The sequence below is a fragment of the Ovis aries genome, chromosome 26, assembly GCF_016772045.2.
Source record: "Ovis aries strain OAR_USU_Benz2616 breed Rambouillet chromosome 26, ARS-UI_Ramb_v3.0, whole genome shotgun sequence".
Lineage (NCBI taxonomy): Eukaryota > Metazoa > Chordata > Mammalia > Artiodactyla > Bovidae > Ovis > Ovis aries.
In genome coordinates this window covers 37,561,706-37,579,449 of record NC_056079.1, presented here as the reverse complement: position 1 = coordinate 37,579,449, position 17,744 = coordinate 37,561,706, and the positions used below count along the sequence as shown (strand labels likewise).

General features: G+C 51.9%; 2 protein-coding genes across 32 annotated transcripts in view; one reads left to right on the top strand and one right to left on the bottom strand.

The window, feature by feature from the left end:
• SH2D4A (SH2 domain containing 4A) overlaps nt 1-5,298 on the top strand; it is a 63,679-nt gene extending 58,381 nt beyond the window's left edge. For all 3 annotated transcript variants that reach the window (XM_027962487.3, XM_042241500.2, XM_027962485.2), the window contains 2 exons: nt 2,958-3,178; nt 4,046-5,298. In XM_027962487.3, coding sequence (XP_027818288.1) covers nt 2,958-3,178; nt 4,046-4,138 — 314 coding nt within the window. In that variant the 3' untranslated portion in view covers nt 4,139-5,298. The remainder of the gene's footprint in view (nt 1-2,957; nt 3,179-4,045) is intronic.
• Nucleotides 5,299-14,810: 9,512 nt separating this feature from the next.
• Nucleotides 14,811-17,744, bottom strand: part of CSGALNACT1 (chondroitin sulfate N-acetylgalactosaminyltransferase 1) — a 336,716-nt gene continuing 333,782 nt past the window's right edge. For all 29 annotated transcript variants that reach the window (XM_027962570.2, XM_060407077.1, XM_060407076.1 and 26 more), the window contains one exon: nt 14,811-16,696. In XM_027962570.2, coding sequence (XP_027818371.1) covers nt 16,407-16,696 — 290 coding nt within the window. In that variant the 3' untranslated portion in view covers nt 14,811-16,406. The remainder of the gene's footprint in view (nt 16,697-17,744) is intronic.

Below are 17,744 nucleotides of genomic sequence, written 5' to 3'. Positions count from 1 at the left end.
CCGACCCTGCGGTGAAGCAAATGAGCAAAGCGCGGTGCTCACCTTCTGTACCTGCCGTGGGCGCCACCGAGGGGAGAGGGCCCCCGCGCTGGTGTCTCTGGAGCCGAGGCAGAGCCAGGGTTTGTGCATGCTGAGAACAGCTACAGGCCGGGGGGGTGCTTGCAGACGGTCTGATTTGCAGCTACTCTATGACCTGACTTGAGGAGGAATTTGTCTCATTCTGGTTATAATCTTCCAGAATGGCTTTGTTCTAGGCATCAGACTCCCTCATGCTGAAATCCAGATATTAAAAATGACAACATCCATACCGTCTGTTGAAGTCACTTGGAATTTCAGAGTCAGCCTGTCAGGAAGGAGAAGAGAAATCTTTCCAGGATGAAGTCACTGAGCAATCCCCTGGGTTTCAGAGAGCGTCAGACCCAGAGTCTTCACATCGCAGCCCCTGCAGGCCCTGGGCAGGCTGGTCACTGGTGGCCTGGGTTCAGCCTCCAATGCCCGCAGTGGGACCGGGTGTGTAGAAGGTGAAACGGGCAGGAAGGAGCAGTTGCCGCGGGGATGCTCACGTGGGTATTAGTTGGGCGCCTGACATGGACACCCGGCAGCGACCCCAGGGGCTCCTCAGTCACAGCGCCTGCTGTGTCCAGCACCTCAGTCTCATCAGGAAAGGGCAGGAAGGCGACTGGACTCAGCGGCCTGCGGGACGGGGTCCTGGCAGAGCCTGGATGCCAGAGGAGCGGCCGCCTGCTTCTTTCCTCGCAGGCGCGTTTCCTGTCCATGAGGGGCTGGCCGCAGGCCCTGCTATTGCCCCGCGTCGCCCTGGAGCTGAGCCCCCACACCCAGACGTGCGGGTTCAGGCCCAGCGGGGGAGACGAGGCCCGGGGAGCGGATGATCTCTAATCCTCCCTTCTCAAAGGTCTGCTTACAGAAAAGAACACAAATGGTTTCATTTGACGTTTTACACTGGATCCTTAGGTTTAATTCTCAATTAACTTTACTAACTTTAGTCTTGTCAGACTGAAGAGCTGTGATAATCCATTGCCTTCTCACCAGGAGGCCTTTGGGTTTCTCTCTAATCGTAATACCGAATGTCAGCATGGAAGAGGCAGGAGGTTCCATCTGCTGACGCAGGAAACGTTGCCCTCTGGCCAGAGCTCAGAGCAGCTGACCATCCTGCCAGCACGTATCTGCACACTTCCTCTCTGTCTTATCACGTCGTGGGCTCACCTGAGGAATTACAGATGAGGAGGAGCAAGCAGGGGAACCGGGAGCATGGGTCAGACCTGAGCAATCAGTGTGGACTAATTGGGGAAGGCTGGTCTTGAATTCCTGTGAATTCATGAGGCATCCAAACTATGCGTGTGTAGCATAACACGTGTGTGTGTGTGTGTTTGAAGAGTGGCATCCTTTTGAGCATCTGTGAAGACACAGATAGTACGCATATACACACATGGGGCTTCCCTGGTGGCTCATCTGGTAAAGGATCCGCCTGCAATGCAGGAGACCTCAGTTCAACTTCTGGGTCGGGAAGATCTGCTGGAGAAGAGATAGGCTACCCACTCCAGTACTCTTGGGCTTCCCTGGTGGCTCAGACAGTAAAGAATCCACCCGCAAGGCAGGAATCTGAGTTCGATCGCTGGGTTGGGAAGATCCCCTGGAGGAGGGCATGGCAACCCACTCCGGGGTTCTTGCCTGGAGAATCCCATGAGCAGAGGAGCCTGCGGGCTACAGTCCATGGTGTCGCAAAGAGTCGGACATGACTGAGCGACTAAGTACAGCACATATACACGCGTGTGTGCGCATGCCTGCATCTCTTGCGTCATTCCGTTAAATGAAGCCTCATTTAGGAGTAGTCACAGCAAAGGACACTGTCACTAACTCGCTGACCCCTGACCAGGGTGCCCGCCTTCGGCACTGTCAGCCTTTGGCACTGGATCACTGTCTATAGTGAGGCTGTTCTGTGAGCAGTGGGAGGTTTGGCAGCATCCCTGCCTCCATGCACTGGAGAAGACTAGAGCCACCCCCACCCCCCAGCCCCGGTGTCTGAGACGTTTCCAGACATCGCTCCAGTGAGAACTCCCACTGCAGATCTTGTAGGATCATCCCCAGGCCCCAGGGTCCCCATCAGTCAACTTGGGAGAGCTCACCCTCCCAGGATGACTGTCAACGGTCCTACCCCTCAGAAGCCACATGACGCCCATGCTTGTCACTGGGTGGAGACGTGTTCTGAGGGGCGAGCGTTCCATTCGTACTGCATACGCGGCAAGTCGCTTCAGCGGGGCCCAACTCTTTGTGATGCTATAGACTGTAGCCCGCCAGGCTCCTCTTTCCATGGGGATTCTCCAGGCAAGAATATTGGAGCGGGTTGCCATGCCCTCCTCCAGGGAATCTTCCCCACCCAGGGATCAAACCCAGGTTTCTTATGCTTCCTGCATTGGCAGGCGGGTTCTTTACCTCTAGCACCACCCTGGGAAGCCCTCCATTTGTACTACACATTTGCTTATGGAACCTACCCCATCCCAGAGAAGGCAATGGCACCCGACTCCAGTACTCTTGCTTGGACAATCCCATGGATGGAGGAGCCTGGAAGGCTGTAGTCCATGGAGTCACTGAGGGTCGGACACGACTGAGCGATTTCACTTTCACTTTTCACTTTCATGCGTTGGAGAAGGAAATGGCAACCCACTCCAGTGTTCTTGCCTGGAGAATCCCAGGGACGGGGGAGCCTGGTGGGCTGCCGTCTATGGGGTTGCACAGAGTCGGACACGACTGAAGTGACTTAGCAGCAACCCCATCCCAGGTACCAAATACCAGATGACGAACCACAGTACTGCTCCAAGGAAACCCAGTGTGGACTTAGGGCTGCTCAGGTTCTTACTGGCTTTATCCACACGGCTGTGTTTAGCAGAGGGAAGCTCTGGAAATGATGTGGCTGAAACCCCTGCCCTTCTTTCCCACAGGAATCCTCACCGTAAACAGAGCGAACGAGCTTCTGAGCACCTGCGTGCCGGGCAGCTTTCTGATCCGGGTCAACGAGAAGGTCAAGGGCTACGCCCTGTCCTACCAGTCTGAGGACGGCTGCAAGCACTTCCTCATAGATGCCTCCTTGGACTCATACAGCTTCCTGGGCGTGGACCAGCTGCAGCACGCCAGCCTGGCCGAGCTGGTGGAGTACCACAAGGTGCGGCCCCGTGCACACGTCGCTCGCTCGGTGACGGGTGTCCTGCAGCTGCTCTGACAGTGAAAGGCGGTTCCACGGAAGACAGCTGAGACGAGCAGGGGAGATCAGCCCCCCGCTTCTGTAACTCCTCCCGATAATAGTGCTCATGCTCAATTGTGTCCGACTCTCTGTGACACCACGGACTGTAGCCTGCCGGGCTCCTCTGTCCATGGGGATTCTCCGGGCAAGAATACTGGAGTGGGTTGACATTTCTTCTTCCAGGGGATCTTCCCGACCCAGGGAGCAAACCCACATCTCCTCCACCTCCTGCATTAGCAGGCGAATTCTTTTAACCGCTGAGCCATGTGGGTAACCTTCCCGATAACAAGGATTGTTAATTGCACCTCCTTTATCACTGAACCTGGTCCCTCCTCATCAGGGAGAACCCACTGGGGCAGAGAATGCACGAGATGATGCAAAATCTGTGCACTCCGATCACATCTGAGAACACTTTTTTTTTAAACGTATAGTTGATTTACAGTGTTGTGCTAATTACTGCTGTACAGCAGAGTAATTCCGTTATATATGCACACACACATTCTTTTTAAAAATACATTCTTTTCCATATGAAAACACCCTTAAGTGAGAGCACAAGCCCGGGAAGGAGGGAGACCACAGGGCAGCTTGTGGACAAGAAGTCTGTCTTTCGGGGTTGCGTAAGCCAAGAAAGCTTAGTGTAAAGCGAGGGGAGACCAGAAGCTGTGTGCTCCAGCAAGGCAGGAAGGGCTTCTTACGAAAGTGTCCTGTAAAATAAGACGTGGGAGCCTGGGCTGAGGCCTCTGCTGCTCTTGGGGGGCTGCAGCCTGACCTGTACTGTCTTCCTCACAGGAGGAGCCCATCACCTCCCTGGGGAAGGAGCTCCTTCTGTACCCCTGCGGTCAGCAGCAAGAGCCACCCGACTACCTGGAGCTGTTTGAGTGACAGCCCTGCAGCCAGCAGACCCCACGGCTGTGGACACACGTGAGAAGCCACGGCGAGCCGACCCCGAGCAAGTGAAAGGACCCTTGAGGTTCCATAAAGATCTCTGCACGCATGCTAGAGTTTCACGCCAAGAGGGAATCACCTCCTCCAGCAATAAAGGGGGATGAGCCCGCAATTCCGCAGCTCCTAACACGAAGGCCACGATACTAACGATGTGTGAAACAAACCGAGAAACTGGTACCTGGTAGGAATCAAGCACAAGCGAAATCGCTTCGGTTGTGTCCGATTCTTTGCGACCCCATGGACTGTAGCCCGCCAGGCTCCTCTGTCCATGGGGATTCTCCAGGCGAGAATACTGGAGTGGGTTGCCATGCCCTCCTCCAGGGGATCTTCCTGACCCAGGGATCAAACCCGCATCGCTTACATCTTCGGCATCAGCAAGCGTGTTCTTTACCACTAGCGCCACCTGGGAAGCTGATTGGAATAAAGGGACACCTCAAAACCAGACTCTCCCGCGGCCTCACGGGAAGGTCTCAGGCTCCTGTGCAGGTGAGGTTCAGGTGACATTGGGGGCTGAGCCGACTGCCCTCACCCACCTCACTTACTGGGCGTGTGGCAGCCAGGGTGAGGGACACACAGGGAGAACGGTTTGAATGAGGAGTTTGAAGGTGTCGGAAGAGGGGCTTCACGGAAATACCCTGGGCGAGGGCAGGAGGCGAGGGACCGAGAGTGAGGTGGTTTCCCGGCTCTGGGGGAGCAGGCAGGGCTCTAGCCAGGACCACAGAGAAGGAAGGGGGAAGCCCCGCGCGTGACTGGTGTTGGCAGACGGAGCAGGGCATTTGGGGGAGCGCCCTGGACACTGTGTCCTGGGATGAGACCGCCCCCGCCCGCACCTGAACCTGACCTTATTTGAAAACAGGGTCTCTGGGGCTGAGGTCAGACCAGATGAGGGTGGGCCCAAGGCCGACAGCTGGCGTTCTGACAAGGAGAGGGGGCTCTGGAAGCAGAGGCACACGAGGCAGAGTCGCGAGTGAGGAGCTGCAAACCCGGGGACGGGCCCGCAGGGCGGCTGGAGGCCCCCTTCCCAGGGCCCTGGGGACACCTCAGCTTCAGACTGCTAGCCTCCAGGACTACTATGCAATAAATGTCCTTTTTCATAAGCCGCTGAGTTTATGGTAATTTATTACGGGAGAGCCCCAGGAAACGAATACAGACATTTACGTTGTCCCGGACGCTGACATGCACTGTATACCCGTGGTCACTGTTCAGCCTGCCCGCCTCCTAACGAGGGGAGAGCGGGAGATAACCGCCCCTGGCAAGTCTGGCAGGTGCACTGGGTCAGGCATCTCCTGCCCCACTGAGCCCACCCCAGCCCCCAGCGGCTCCTGGAGGAGCCCCAGCGAGGTCGTCCCGGGAGAGGGGGCCCTGACTGGTGCTCCGGGCCTGACTCCTGTGGCAGCTGTTCTGTTCTCCTAAAGGAAGCGTAGGGCTGTAGCGGTCTGTCTGAGGGTGCTGGTTGTGCAAAACACACCCTGACTGGTAGAGAATAGTCAGAGAAGGGGGTGGGGCCCATGCATGTGTGTGAGTATGCATGGGTGTGTGTGTGCTTTAAATGAGAAAGTTTTTAAACAGATTATTGTTAAGTGTTGCTTAAAATGTCCCACGTGGTTTCTGTTGTCTGAGAGATCGTGTCTCTCGGCTTTCACGTCTAATAGTAGTTTGGCAGTCGTGACATCACAGAACTGCAGAGACACACAAAGGCTGGGGGTCAGAAACTCCTGTTCCCATCTCTTCCCACAGTTAGCTGTACGACCTTGGACAGGTCCCTCTACCTCTCTGAACCTCAGTTTTTCACTTCTAACAAAACAAGGTGGGATAACCAGATCATTATTTATTTTCCCAGCTCTGAAATCTCAGAGTTCTGAAATGAATAGAAAAATATCCTATAGTCACTAGTAGTTACGAAGACAGATAAGATGTTGGCATCACCCTCTGCTGACAGTTATTTTGGAGGAAGTAAGGAAGTCATATCCAGACACCACTACACTGAGTGACATCCCATTACACACACATACATGTACCCCACCCTCTTCTCACCCCACCATCCCGCTGGAGGAAGACTTGGAAAGTAGAAGATGAATGAGTGAGTGAACCTGCCATCAGCAGGGGAGCAGATCTGAGTTCACAATCTTACCCTGTTGGTTACTGATACTCAGAACAAGAAACCGACCTGTGTTTGATGATCCGATGGCCAAGAGTAACACTTGATATTCTAAGCGGGAACGTTTTACATAATTCAGCCACTGTTTACAACTCGGTGGGGTTGGAGAAGCCTGAATTCTCATCCCAGCTCTGCAGTTAGACTCCGTCTCCCAGTGTCTGAGCCTGGTTGTGCCTGAAGGCCAGGATGTCCACGCCGGCCTGGTCTCGCCCTCCTGCGGCCTCGGTCCAGCCAGCACCCACACCTGCCTGCCAAGGCTTCCTGGTCTGGGAGCCTCCCCATACCCTGCAACCACCCACCTCGGAGGGACCATGCCAAATACCGCTCCCTGACGCATCACTCAGCCCTCCCCCGGGAGATCCTGGGTCTCCTGCCACCCCAGACCCTCCACTGCCGCTCTCCCTGCCCCTCCCCCTGCCAGCCCCGGCACCCTCAGCAAACTGCCAGCAGGCCGAGGAGGGTGCACCAGAGTCTATGCCCATCAGCCTCGCCAGGAGGCCAAGCGACATGAAGTAAGTGTCAGTAGGCGCAAACCTCACCAGGAAGAGGAAAACACAGGGACAGAAGAATCCAGAGAAGGGAGACAAAGTGAAACCAGGGCCCAGGCAGGTCACTCAGGAGCATTTGTAGCCCCAACTGCCCTTCTGAGCTAACGCGTTGGAATTAACCATCCTGTTAGTACAGGGTCATGGCTGCTGTGGCATCAAGTCTGTTTTTAGATTAAAAATAACTTTTGTCTATTTTTTTGCAATTGCAGTCTCTGCAGAGACAGCTTCCTTCATGCACACGCATCCTAACACAGGTTACAGCCTCACACACACGCACCCAGGGCTCCTGCACCTGGTGCACAGAGAGGACACGCAGTGATGTACAGGGGGTGCTCAGAGGCATCTCCAAGGGGCCTCTTTGCTTTCATTTTGTCAAGAACGTGGTAAATGTTTTCCTTCCAGACTGCACTGCACAAGGCTTTTGTTTCAGAACCTAGTTCAGTCCAGTTCAGTCACTCAGTCGTGTCCAATTCTTTGCGACCCCGTGGACCGCAGCATGCCAGGGCTAAGTTTTCTACAATTGTATCTTTAAACACTTCCGTTTGAGCTGCGTGTCCCCAACCTGAGGAGGAGCAGTGCATCCCGCTTTAGTCGTCCATCCCTTGCTTCCACAGTTATAATCTCCTCCTCACTGTTTGCCCCTCTCTAGCCCCTTCCTTGCATTTTAGGAGAACTGCCCACTCTTTCCCTTCCACTCACAGACTGCACTCTCTGCAGTGTGAATCCTGCTCCTGGGCGGCCTTTAGCATGGATGTTAGTACTTTCGTTTCCACCCCACTGGCTCTGCTTCTTCACCCCCGCTCAGGGAGCTTGAGACACCCTGCTGCTGCCCCAGACTGAGAGCCACCAGGAGGCCTCAATGGTAAAGCTGCCCTCTTGTTTGTGGGTGGTGAAAACACATTACTTGGTAACGAGGCAGCCTGATACAGCAGAAAGCCCAGCAGGTCTGGGTTTGGATCCCGGCTACTTTAACCAGCAGTGTGGAATCTTCAGCTTCATGTCTGAAACAGGAGTTTCTAAAGTCACACTGGGGGTTCTGAGGTTTAGAAAAGAAATGTGTAAAGTGCGTGGACCATGTATAATGTGTGAAGTCCTCCACAAATGGCAGTCATCCGGTGGGTCCTGCATCCAGAATCCACCTCCCCTTTTATCAGCTCAGCTCAATCAGCGGGCTGTGTACCCTAATGGCCCATTTGCTAGTTTCTGGGATGAATTGAGGGGGAAAGGGAATCTTAAGGAGAAGGATCTGATGAGGAATCACAGAATGTACCAGCCAGCTGACTTGCAGAGAAACGGCTTGATTAGTTTGGGTTTGAAAGGGAATTCTCTGCTGCCTCATTTTTGACATCCCCCAAGTGAGCAATCACCTAGCCTTTACCCCAGAGCTGGCCCTTGACAAGCGGATTCAGCTGTAATATAGTTTGAAATCAGGCAGTGTATGCCTCCAGCTTTGTTCCTCGGTTTCAAGATTGCTTTGGCTATTTGGTGTTTTTTGTTTGTTTGGATTGTTGGTTCTATCTTTTGAAAAATACCATTGGAATTTTGATAGGGATTGCACTGACTCTGTAGATTGCCTTGGGTAATATGGACATGTTAGCAACATTAATTCTTCAATCCATGGACACAGACTGTATTTACATTTATTTATGTCTTCTTCAACCTCTTTCATTAATGTCTTATAGTTTCCAATATACAGTTGTTTCACGTCCTTGGTTAAATTTATGCCTAGGTGTTTTACTCTTTTTGATACAATTGTAAATAGGATTGTTTTCTTAATTTCTCTGATAGTTTCTTCAACTGACTTCTGTGTGTTGACTTTGCACCCTGTGACTTTACTAAATTCATTTATTCTAACAGTTATTTTGGTGGAATATCTAGGGTTTATATAGAGTGCTATGTCATCTGAAAATGGCAGTTTTGCTTTTTCCTTTCCAATTTGGGTTCCTTTTCTTTCTTTTCTTTGCCTTATTAAGACTTCCAATACTATGCTGTATAAAAGTGGCAAAAGTAGGCATCATTGTCTTTTTCCTGATCTCAGAGGAAACGCTTTCAGCTTTTCATCATTGAGTATGATATTAGCTGTGGGCTTATTATATACGGCCTTTATTATATTGAGGTATAGTCCCTCTATATCCACTTTGCCAATAGTTTTTATCATAAATGGGATGTTGAATTTTGTCAGATGCTTTTTTTTTTTTTACAGCTATTGAGTTGACTATATTTTGTTAATATGGTGTATCACTTTGAATGATTTGCCGATACTGAAGCATCCTTGCATCCCTGGAATAAGTTCCATTTGGTCACAGTGTACCATCTTTTTAATGGACTGTTGGATTTGATTTACTAATATTTTGTTGAGGATTTTTGCATCTAACGTTCATCAGGCACACTGGCCTATGTGTGTGTGTGTGTGTGTTCAGTTGCTTCAGTCGTGTCTGACTCTTTGTGACTCTATAGACTGTAGCCCACCAGACTCCTCTGTCCATGGGATTCTCCGGGCAAGAATACTGGAGTGGGTTGCCATGCCCTCCTCCAGGGCATCTTCCTGACCCAGGGATTGAACACACCTCCTGCTTTGCAGGCAGACTCTTTATCACTGGGGAAACCATATTGACCTGTAACTGTTTTTCTGTGGCACTTTTGTCTCGTGTTGGTATCAGGGTAATGCTGACCTTGTAAAACGTGTTTGGAAGAGCTCCCCCTTCTTCTGTTTTTTCAAAATTCAAAAAGGATTGATATTAATTCTCGTTTGGCTATTTGGTAGAATTCACCAGTGAATCCATTTGGCCCTGGATTTTTGTTTGTTGGGAGGTTTTGATTACTGACTCATCTCTTTGTTAAGCATCCTGTTCAAATGTTCTGCTTCATCATGAATCGGTAGGTTATATGTTTCTAGGAATGTTTTTATTTCTTCTAGATTGCCCAGTTTGTTGGCACATAATTACTCACAGTAGTCTCGTGTGATCCTCTGTATTTTAACCTATCAGTTGTAATTTCTCCTCTTTCATTTCTGATTTTATCTGAGTCCTCTCTTCTTCCTGGAGAGGCTAGCTACTGGTGTGTCTATTTTGTTGATTTTTCCATAAGCCAGCTCTTAATGTGATTGACCTTTTCTATTGCCTTTTTCTTTCCTTTTGGTCTCTATTTCATTTATTTCCATTCTGATCTTTGTTATTTCCTTCCTTCTACTAACCTTCAACTTCATCCTTCTTTTTCTAGTTCCTTGAGGTGTAAAGTGTGGTTGCTATTTTGAGGCTTTTCTTGTTTCTTGAGGTGGGCATTTATCGCTATGAACTTCTTTCTTTGAACCGCCTTTACTGCATCCCATAAATTTTAGTATATTACACCTCTGCTTTTGTCTCAAAGTATTTTTTAAATCTCTCTTGATTTCTTCTTTGGCCCAGCAGTTGTTCAGTAGTATACTGCTTAATCACCACCTATTTGTGATTTTTCATTTCTCTTCATTTAATTGATTTCTAGCTTCATACTTTTGTCATCAGAAAAGATCCGTGATATGATTTCAACCCTCGTAAATTTATCAAGAAACAGGTTTAGTGGGGTTTGCCTTTAATTTCCATTTATTCTTCTCATTCTTTTCAAATGAGGTTAGCCATCCCAGCCGGAGAGGTGAGGTCAGCTGTCGAAGATCCGTAGACCCTGGAGCTGGAGGTGGTTTAGGCAGGGGGTCAGTCGCTAGGTTAGAGGCTGTGGGATTCATGACGGAGGCAGGGAGGTGCTGGCTGCGCTGTACTCGGCTGGCTTCAAGCCAATGTGTCTGACCCTCAGGTAGGTGAGGAGTGAGCCCAGTTCATCCAGCGTCCCCGCCCCCACTCGGGTTCTGCCTGCGTGCAGCACCTGCAGGACACCTGCACAGCCAACCTCCAGTTAAAAAGGCACCCGGTGCATCTTAGGCAGAGGTCATGAAGGTGGCCCGGCCCTCTCTGAACCTCTGGGTGACGACAGAGGCTAAGACAGCCCGAGGCATCACAGCATCATGTCATCTCCCCAGCCCCTCCCCTTGGAAGAGTGGCAAGGCAGACACAGCTGGGGCACAGGGCTGGCTACTCCAGAGGGCGTGTGCAGAGGATCAGGAATGCCGAGATGTTTGAAGGCACCTCAGCTGACTGAGAGAAAATTTTCTGTGTTGAGAAAACCACTGCCCAAACCCCCCAACCAACTGGCACAGGCCTGAGCTTTTGGCAGCAACAGCAAAGCACCAAATCCTGCCAGGAGAAACAGCTTTGCATTCAAGTATAAAGCTAATCAAAATAAGGACCACACATATGACGCATCCTGCCAGCTATTTAATGAGTGTTGGGTGTAAAACACACCCCCTCTTTTAAGAACCGCCCAAGGGCTTCCCAGGTGGCGCTAGTGGTAAAGACTCCACCTGCCAATGCAGAGACAGACCTGGGTTCGATCCCTGCATCAGGAAGATCCCCTGGAGGAGGAGATGGCAACCCACCCCGGTATTCTTGCCTGGAGAATCCCAGGGACACAGGAGCCTGGCTGGCTACAGTCCATGGGGTCACAGAGAATCAGACACGACTGAAGCAACTTAGCACGCAAGGGCACTCTCTCCAATCAGCCATCCTCAGAAACAATGTCAAATCTTTTCCAAAAAGCAAGAATTCCCTCCTTCCCTCCCCTCCCCTCCAACTCAAGGCCAGCTTTAACACCTTGGGGGCCTACTGGACAACCAGTTTCTGAGGCCTCCAACCCATCCAGTGATGGCCCAGAGCTGGAGGGGTCAGTGGCCACCTGCTCAGTGTCCCTGGGCCACCAGAGACCAGTCTCCAACCACTGCCAGGGGAATCCTCAGGTGGGGCTGGAGGCCAGGAGCTGGTCCTGGGAGGAAACATGAGGCCACTCTCTGGCAGGGCCTCCAAGTTAGCTCTCGGCCAATTCTGAGCCTCCGTTTTCTGTACCTGGAAAACGGAAGTAATGAAACGAGCTGCTTTAGACAGCTGTCCTTTAGACAGGTGCCCAGCTATGCTTCTAAAACCTCTATGCCTCTGCTGAGGGGGTCACCAATTCCAAATTACTGAGCACAGAATTTTAGGAAGAAACTATTCGTTGTATTTTACACTCCTAGTAACCCATCTTCGGATAGACTGAAATGGTATTCAGAATGACAAAAATAAAGGACACTGCACGTGTGATGGTCTCACGACATCCCCTGTGAGACCCACTGTCTGCTTACACCCAAGAGGGTGGGGTGCGCTGGGAAGAACAGCAGACACAGTTGGAATGTGGAGCTGGTATCGGACATGAAAGCCTGCTACGTGTGCGAGTGTGAAAGTTGCTCAGTCGTGTCCCACACTTTTCAACCTCAAGGACTGTAGCCCATCAGGCTCCTCCGTCCATGGGATTCTCCAGGCAAGAACACTGGAGTGGCATGCCATTTCATGACGTGTCCTAATTCCCCAGGCAGTCCTGTGATATAAGTGTGATTTCATCCATGACCCTGAATGAGGAAACTGGGGTGGAGACTGTCAGCTTTAAGATCATACGGGCTGGAAGTGAAAGGCCTGAATTTGAATCCAGGTGCGTGGCTGGGAAAGCCCGGATACTAACTGCCATGCTGAACTGAAACAGCAAGTATGACGCATCCTACCTAATCAGCTTGCACAAAAGCAGCTCCCATGAAGACTAGCAGAGGACCGTCCCTGGCTGCCAACGTGTCTTTAGCTTATGAGGAGAAGAGGGAGGGGGTGTGTTAGCGATGGTTCTCACGAGGATGGTTCACACATGGCTGATGCACGGGACCCCAGGTTTTACCAGGGACCCTGCTCCAGCAAGGGGACCAAGGTCAGTTCCTGAGAAATTTACATAGAGTCAGGACAGGGGGAGGGGGCAAGGAGGCAGCGTTGGAAGGGACCCCAGACGAGCCCAAGCCTCAGGGCTTCCCTGGCACCATTCTTCCTCCTTAGAAGCCACTGGTCATCACTGCCAGCCTCTGCTGTCTAAGGCTGAGTGCTGACTTCCTGACCATCGTGCTCCAGTGGGGGCATTAACAACCCTGCTTTTATAAATAAGTGTCTTGGGCAGGGAGCTGAGGAAGGTCCTGCTACGACTTAATGTGCCCACAAGATTCCCAGGTTGAAGCCCTGATGAGATGGTATTTGGAGGTGGAGCCTCTGGGAGGTGCTAGGTCATGAGGGTGGAGCCTCCCAACGGGATTAGTGTCCTTTTAAGAACAGGAAGGGAAGCCAGCCCTCTGTCTGCCCTTGAACACATGAAGACACATGAAAGTCCTCACCGGACACCTGGTCTGCCGGTGCTTTGACTGTGGACTTTTCAGCCTCCAGAACCTTGGGACATCAACGTTGGGTGACGAAGCCACCCTGCCTGTGGTGTGTGTTACAGCCCCAGCTAAGACAGATCCCTCCTGCATGTGCTTAACGAGGCTTCTCGCCTCTTGATAAAACCCTTTACTTAATAAGCTTTAAAAAGAAAATGAAACTCGCTCAGCCATGTCCGACTCTTTGTGACCCCATGGACTACAGAGTCCATGGAATTCTCCAGGCCAGAATACTGGAGTGGGGAGCCTTTCCCTTCTCCAGGGGATCTTCCCGACCCAGGCATCAAACCCAGGTCTCCCGCATTGCAGGTGGATTCTTTACCAGCTGAGCCACAAGGGAAGCCCAAGAATACTGGAGTCGGTAACCTTTCCCTTCTCCAGGGGATCTTCCCAACCCAGGTATCGAACCCAGGTCTCCCACGTTGCAGGTGGATTTTTTACCAGCTGACCACAAGGGAAGCTTTAAAAAGAGGGAGAGAGAGAGTTTGATTTTGCCGTCTCTTCTCTTAAGGCTTGCCTGGTGGCTCAGACAGTGAAGAATCTGCCAGCAATGTGAGACCCATGGAGAATCCCATGGACAGAGGAGCCTGGCAGGCTACATTCCATGGGGTTGCAAAGAGTTCGACACAACTGAGCAACTAACACGCTTCATCCACCCTCAGCGTCTTTCAAAATCCAATTCTCTGCCTCAGGCACCTGTGCGGTGCCATTCACATCTGCCCAAATGGCTGGTTACCCATGGACTTTGGCCTGGAGGCCCCGCTGGGGGATACTCAGGTCACTGGCAGACACACACGCTCCCACTGCCAGCCTGAAGAGCAGCCTCTGGACCTGGAGGAAGACAGGCTGGCGGGGGCAGGGTCGGCCCCACCAAGCCCGAGACCCACTGCGGAGACAGACCTGGGCCTGAGTCTCCTCCAGGAGCACTGTGTATGTGGAAATAAGAGGGCCCTCGGAAACCACTCCTCAACTTCTAATCAAAAATGACAAGCAGGGCTTCCCGGTGGCTCAGCGGTAAAGAATCTGCCTGCCAATGCAGGAGACACATCTCCTGATCTGGGCAGATCCCACGGGCCACGGGGCAACTAAGCCGAAGCGCCACAATGACTGCGCCTGCGCTCCAGAGCCCGGGAGCTGCAACTACTGGAGAGCACCCGAGAGCCCGTGCTCTGCGACGAGACGCCAGCACGAGGAGAAGCCGTGCACTGCAGCTAGAGAGGAGACCCCGCAGACCACAGCTAGAGAAGCCTGAGCAGCGGCCAAGACCCGGCAGAGCCAACACTAAACAGAGGAAGAAATGAAAAAGAACAAGCAGACTGTATTAGCTGCCAGGCTGTCCACCAAGGTTCTCCCCTCCTGCTAGATCAGTGCCCCCAAGGGGTCACCTGGAGGTGACATGAGAATGTTTAGGGGTCCCCGGGGTGAGAGGCGCTCCAGTCATCGTGGGAGGAGGGGTCAGAGACGCTGGGTACACAGGGCATCCCCCGTCAAGGAATGACCTCCCCCGAAACACCGCAGAGCCAAGGGGAGCTGGTCGACACTCAGGAAACCCATCTCCAGAAACTAAAGACCTGGTGTTCTGACTTCAAGAAGAAATCGTACCCACAAATCACATTTTATTAGCTGTACAATGCCACCTTCCATTCATGTCCTGGGTTTTAATTGGATTTTATGAACTACCAGTACAAATCAGTACAATGCATTTTTTTTTTTTTTTTACCCACCAACAGCTTGACTGTTCTTGGAGCTTTTAAACAATGAGTTGATTGTGGGCAAACAGAAGGCAAGGCACTTGAGAGATAATTAGCTCCTGTATCTGGTGCTGGCTAATAAGTAAATAACTTTCACATAAACATAGAAACCACTAAATATTAACTGCGTTTATTTTAATAGTTGTAAAATGTAATAAAATGAGATTTTTCAGAAGCATCTTGGTGACTAAGTAGAACAGCGTAATTTAAAAAACAAGTCACTGCCGCTTGGCTGGGTTGGAGGAGCCCACCTCACAATCGTCTGTCCCACTGGACGCTGGCGGGTGGAGTGACCTTTCACCAAAGACGTTTCTTTGTGTTTCTTCTCGTGGAAGCCAGAAGCCAGGAAGAGCACCCTGCTTGGAAAAGAGAGCGTTTGGTTCATATAGCCTGCTTTGGTTTATTTCAACAGGTAAGAAAGTGGTCCCCAGTTCCCCTGAGGAGAAAACGTGTTTTCTGACTTGTGTCACCAGTCTGAGTGAGTTTCCTTCTCTGTTAAGGTAAAAAGTACATTTTCCATTCCCTCCGTGTTCAGTTGCTCCATTTCGGAAATACTCTTCAGATAAAGTATCCATGTGCCTGTGTGGTCAGCAGCCGCAAGCCACGCCATCCCCGATGACCGTCTGCCGGCCAGTCCCCACAGGGTCAGCGTCTGCCACATCCTCGGCTGTGGGTCACAATCTGATGCTCTGAACTGAAGCAAGGCAGCGAAAAGTATCTTCTTAGAAAATACCAAAATGTAGCTAACTTGTGCTCCTTCATAAGGCTTGCAAATGGGTAATTAAGTAAGCAGAATATAACCCATAAGCCAAAAAAAGAGTGCATTTTTAAATAAAATTAACAGAGATGGTTAAAACTACAGCCAAAAAGATGAGCAGATTACTTCCGGTTAACGTTGGGGGAGATGATACAATAGCTACGAGTTTCTTTGTTTTCTCACTTTTAGTCCATTTGGTTTTGCTTACTATATCCACGAAGATCACCATGAGTGTTTCTCTGAATTTCACACCGTCTCCCAGACCCCAGAGAAGGGCTGATCACCCCTCAGACCGGGAGGCAGGATGCTGGCCTTCCATCCTAATGAACTTTTTACAAAGCTTCCCTTCCTTCATGAATATTTCAATAAGCGCAGAACAACAGCACTGGCTTTGCTGTAAACACAATCACAACCTCCACGCCATCAGTCTCACAAAGAGGTCCTCTCTGTCGGTTGCCGCGGTTTGGTGCGTCTGGGCTGCTTCTGCAGGCCAACTGTGGGGGGCGTTTGACGCCTGTTGCATAAGCCACACAGGCAGAGAGAAACGCCCCCTCGTCCGTTTTACTAACCCGTCGAATGCTTTCCTTGCCCTTTTGGGGCAATATTTTTCCTTGCTGCAACTGCAAAAAGGAAAAAAAATAATAATAATAAAGTGTCTCGGCACCCCTGGTCCCTTGCAGGGGGCGCTCATGACTTCCTGCTGGCCGTCTTGCGTCTCTGTCTGCGGAGGTGGGCCTCGATCTCGTGCCTGAACACCAGCATCCCCAGCTGCCCGTGCGACGCCTCGTTCATGGCCTTGGACTGGATGCACATCCGGTACTGCTCGGGCGCCAGCTCGTCCTCGCAGTGCTTCTCGTGCCACAGGTGGAAGAGGCCCCGCGCGGGCGCGCGCACCACCACCAGATTGCTGTGCAGGTACTTGCGGTACAGGTGCACGTCCTCGCCGCCCCAGCCTCTGATGTCCAGATCGAAGCCACCTGCGGGGCAGAAGACCCGGCTGAACGCGCGCCGGGGGATCCCGGCTCGGTCCCGCCCCGCACCAGCGCCCTCAGCAGAAGCAGCTTGGGGAGGTCTCCCCGCCCCGACCCCCAGAGTCCAGGTGGTGCGCGTCTGCCCGAGTCAGAGAGCTCAGGAACCCCCCTCGCCCAGCACGAGCTCCTGGAGACGGCGAGACCGCACCCCGCCTCGCCGAATCCCGGAAGCCTGGGCAGCCGTCGTCATAGCAACGCGGGGGTCAGCGATGCCCGCAGCGCCCCCCACGTCCCAACCCAACCTCTGAACGGAAATTCGTGGCACTCTGTTCGAACGTGGCCCCCTCCTGCCCCTGCAGAGGAGAGACCAGGGAGGGCCCGGAGGTGTGAAAAATTCATGTCCTACAGAAGCGCCCTCCCTCCTGCGGACTGGAGTCCCCAAAGCTGTGAGTGGCCCCCACAAGCCAGTGAGAGAAGTAACTTGAAAAGGGCTGGCCTCACAGTTCTGAAGTTTTACTTTGGACATCTTACTTCACATCACAGTGGCCCCTTCACACCTTTCCGAATGGTGACATTGCCCTATTAACTTAAAGCCATCACGTCCCAGACAGAACCAGGAAGCAGTGCCCACTTGCTTGCCACTGTTCCTTGCTTCTCGAGAGTTCTTGGCCTCGGATAAGAAACAGTCAATCAACGCTCAGTGGCTTTGTCATTTAGCCAGATTCCCTGAAGCCCCCAGGCCACGCTGCTCTGATGGAGCCAGCACTGGGGAGGGGGGGCCTCGACACACCCCTGCCTGTGAGCAGGGCTGCTGGGCAGTTGAGGAAACATGCAGGATTCTGGGTCGGGGCCCGAATTCAAGTCTTGGTTGTCACACCTGCGGCCACTGTGCCTCTCAGGTTCAAATTCGATAAACATACATCATCGCAGAATCACTTTTCCTTGCATACAGAGCCAGGAAACAAGAGTTTCTCAAAGTGGAAATTTCCTTCAGAAAAGTTTTAAAATAAGTCATTTTTGAAAATTAGATTTACACACAATAATTTAGGCCATT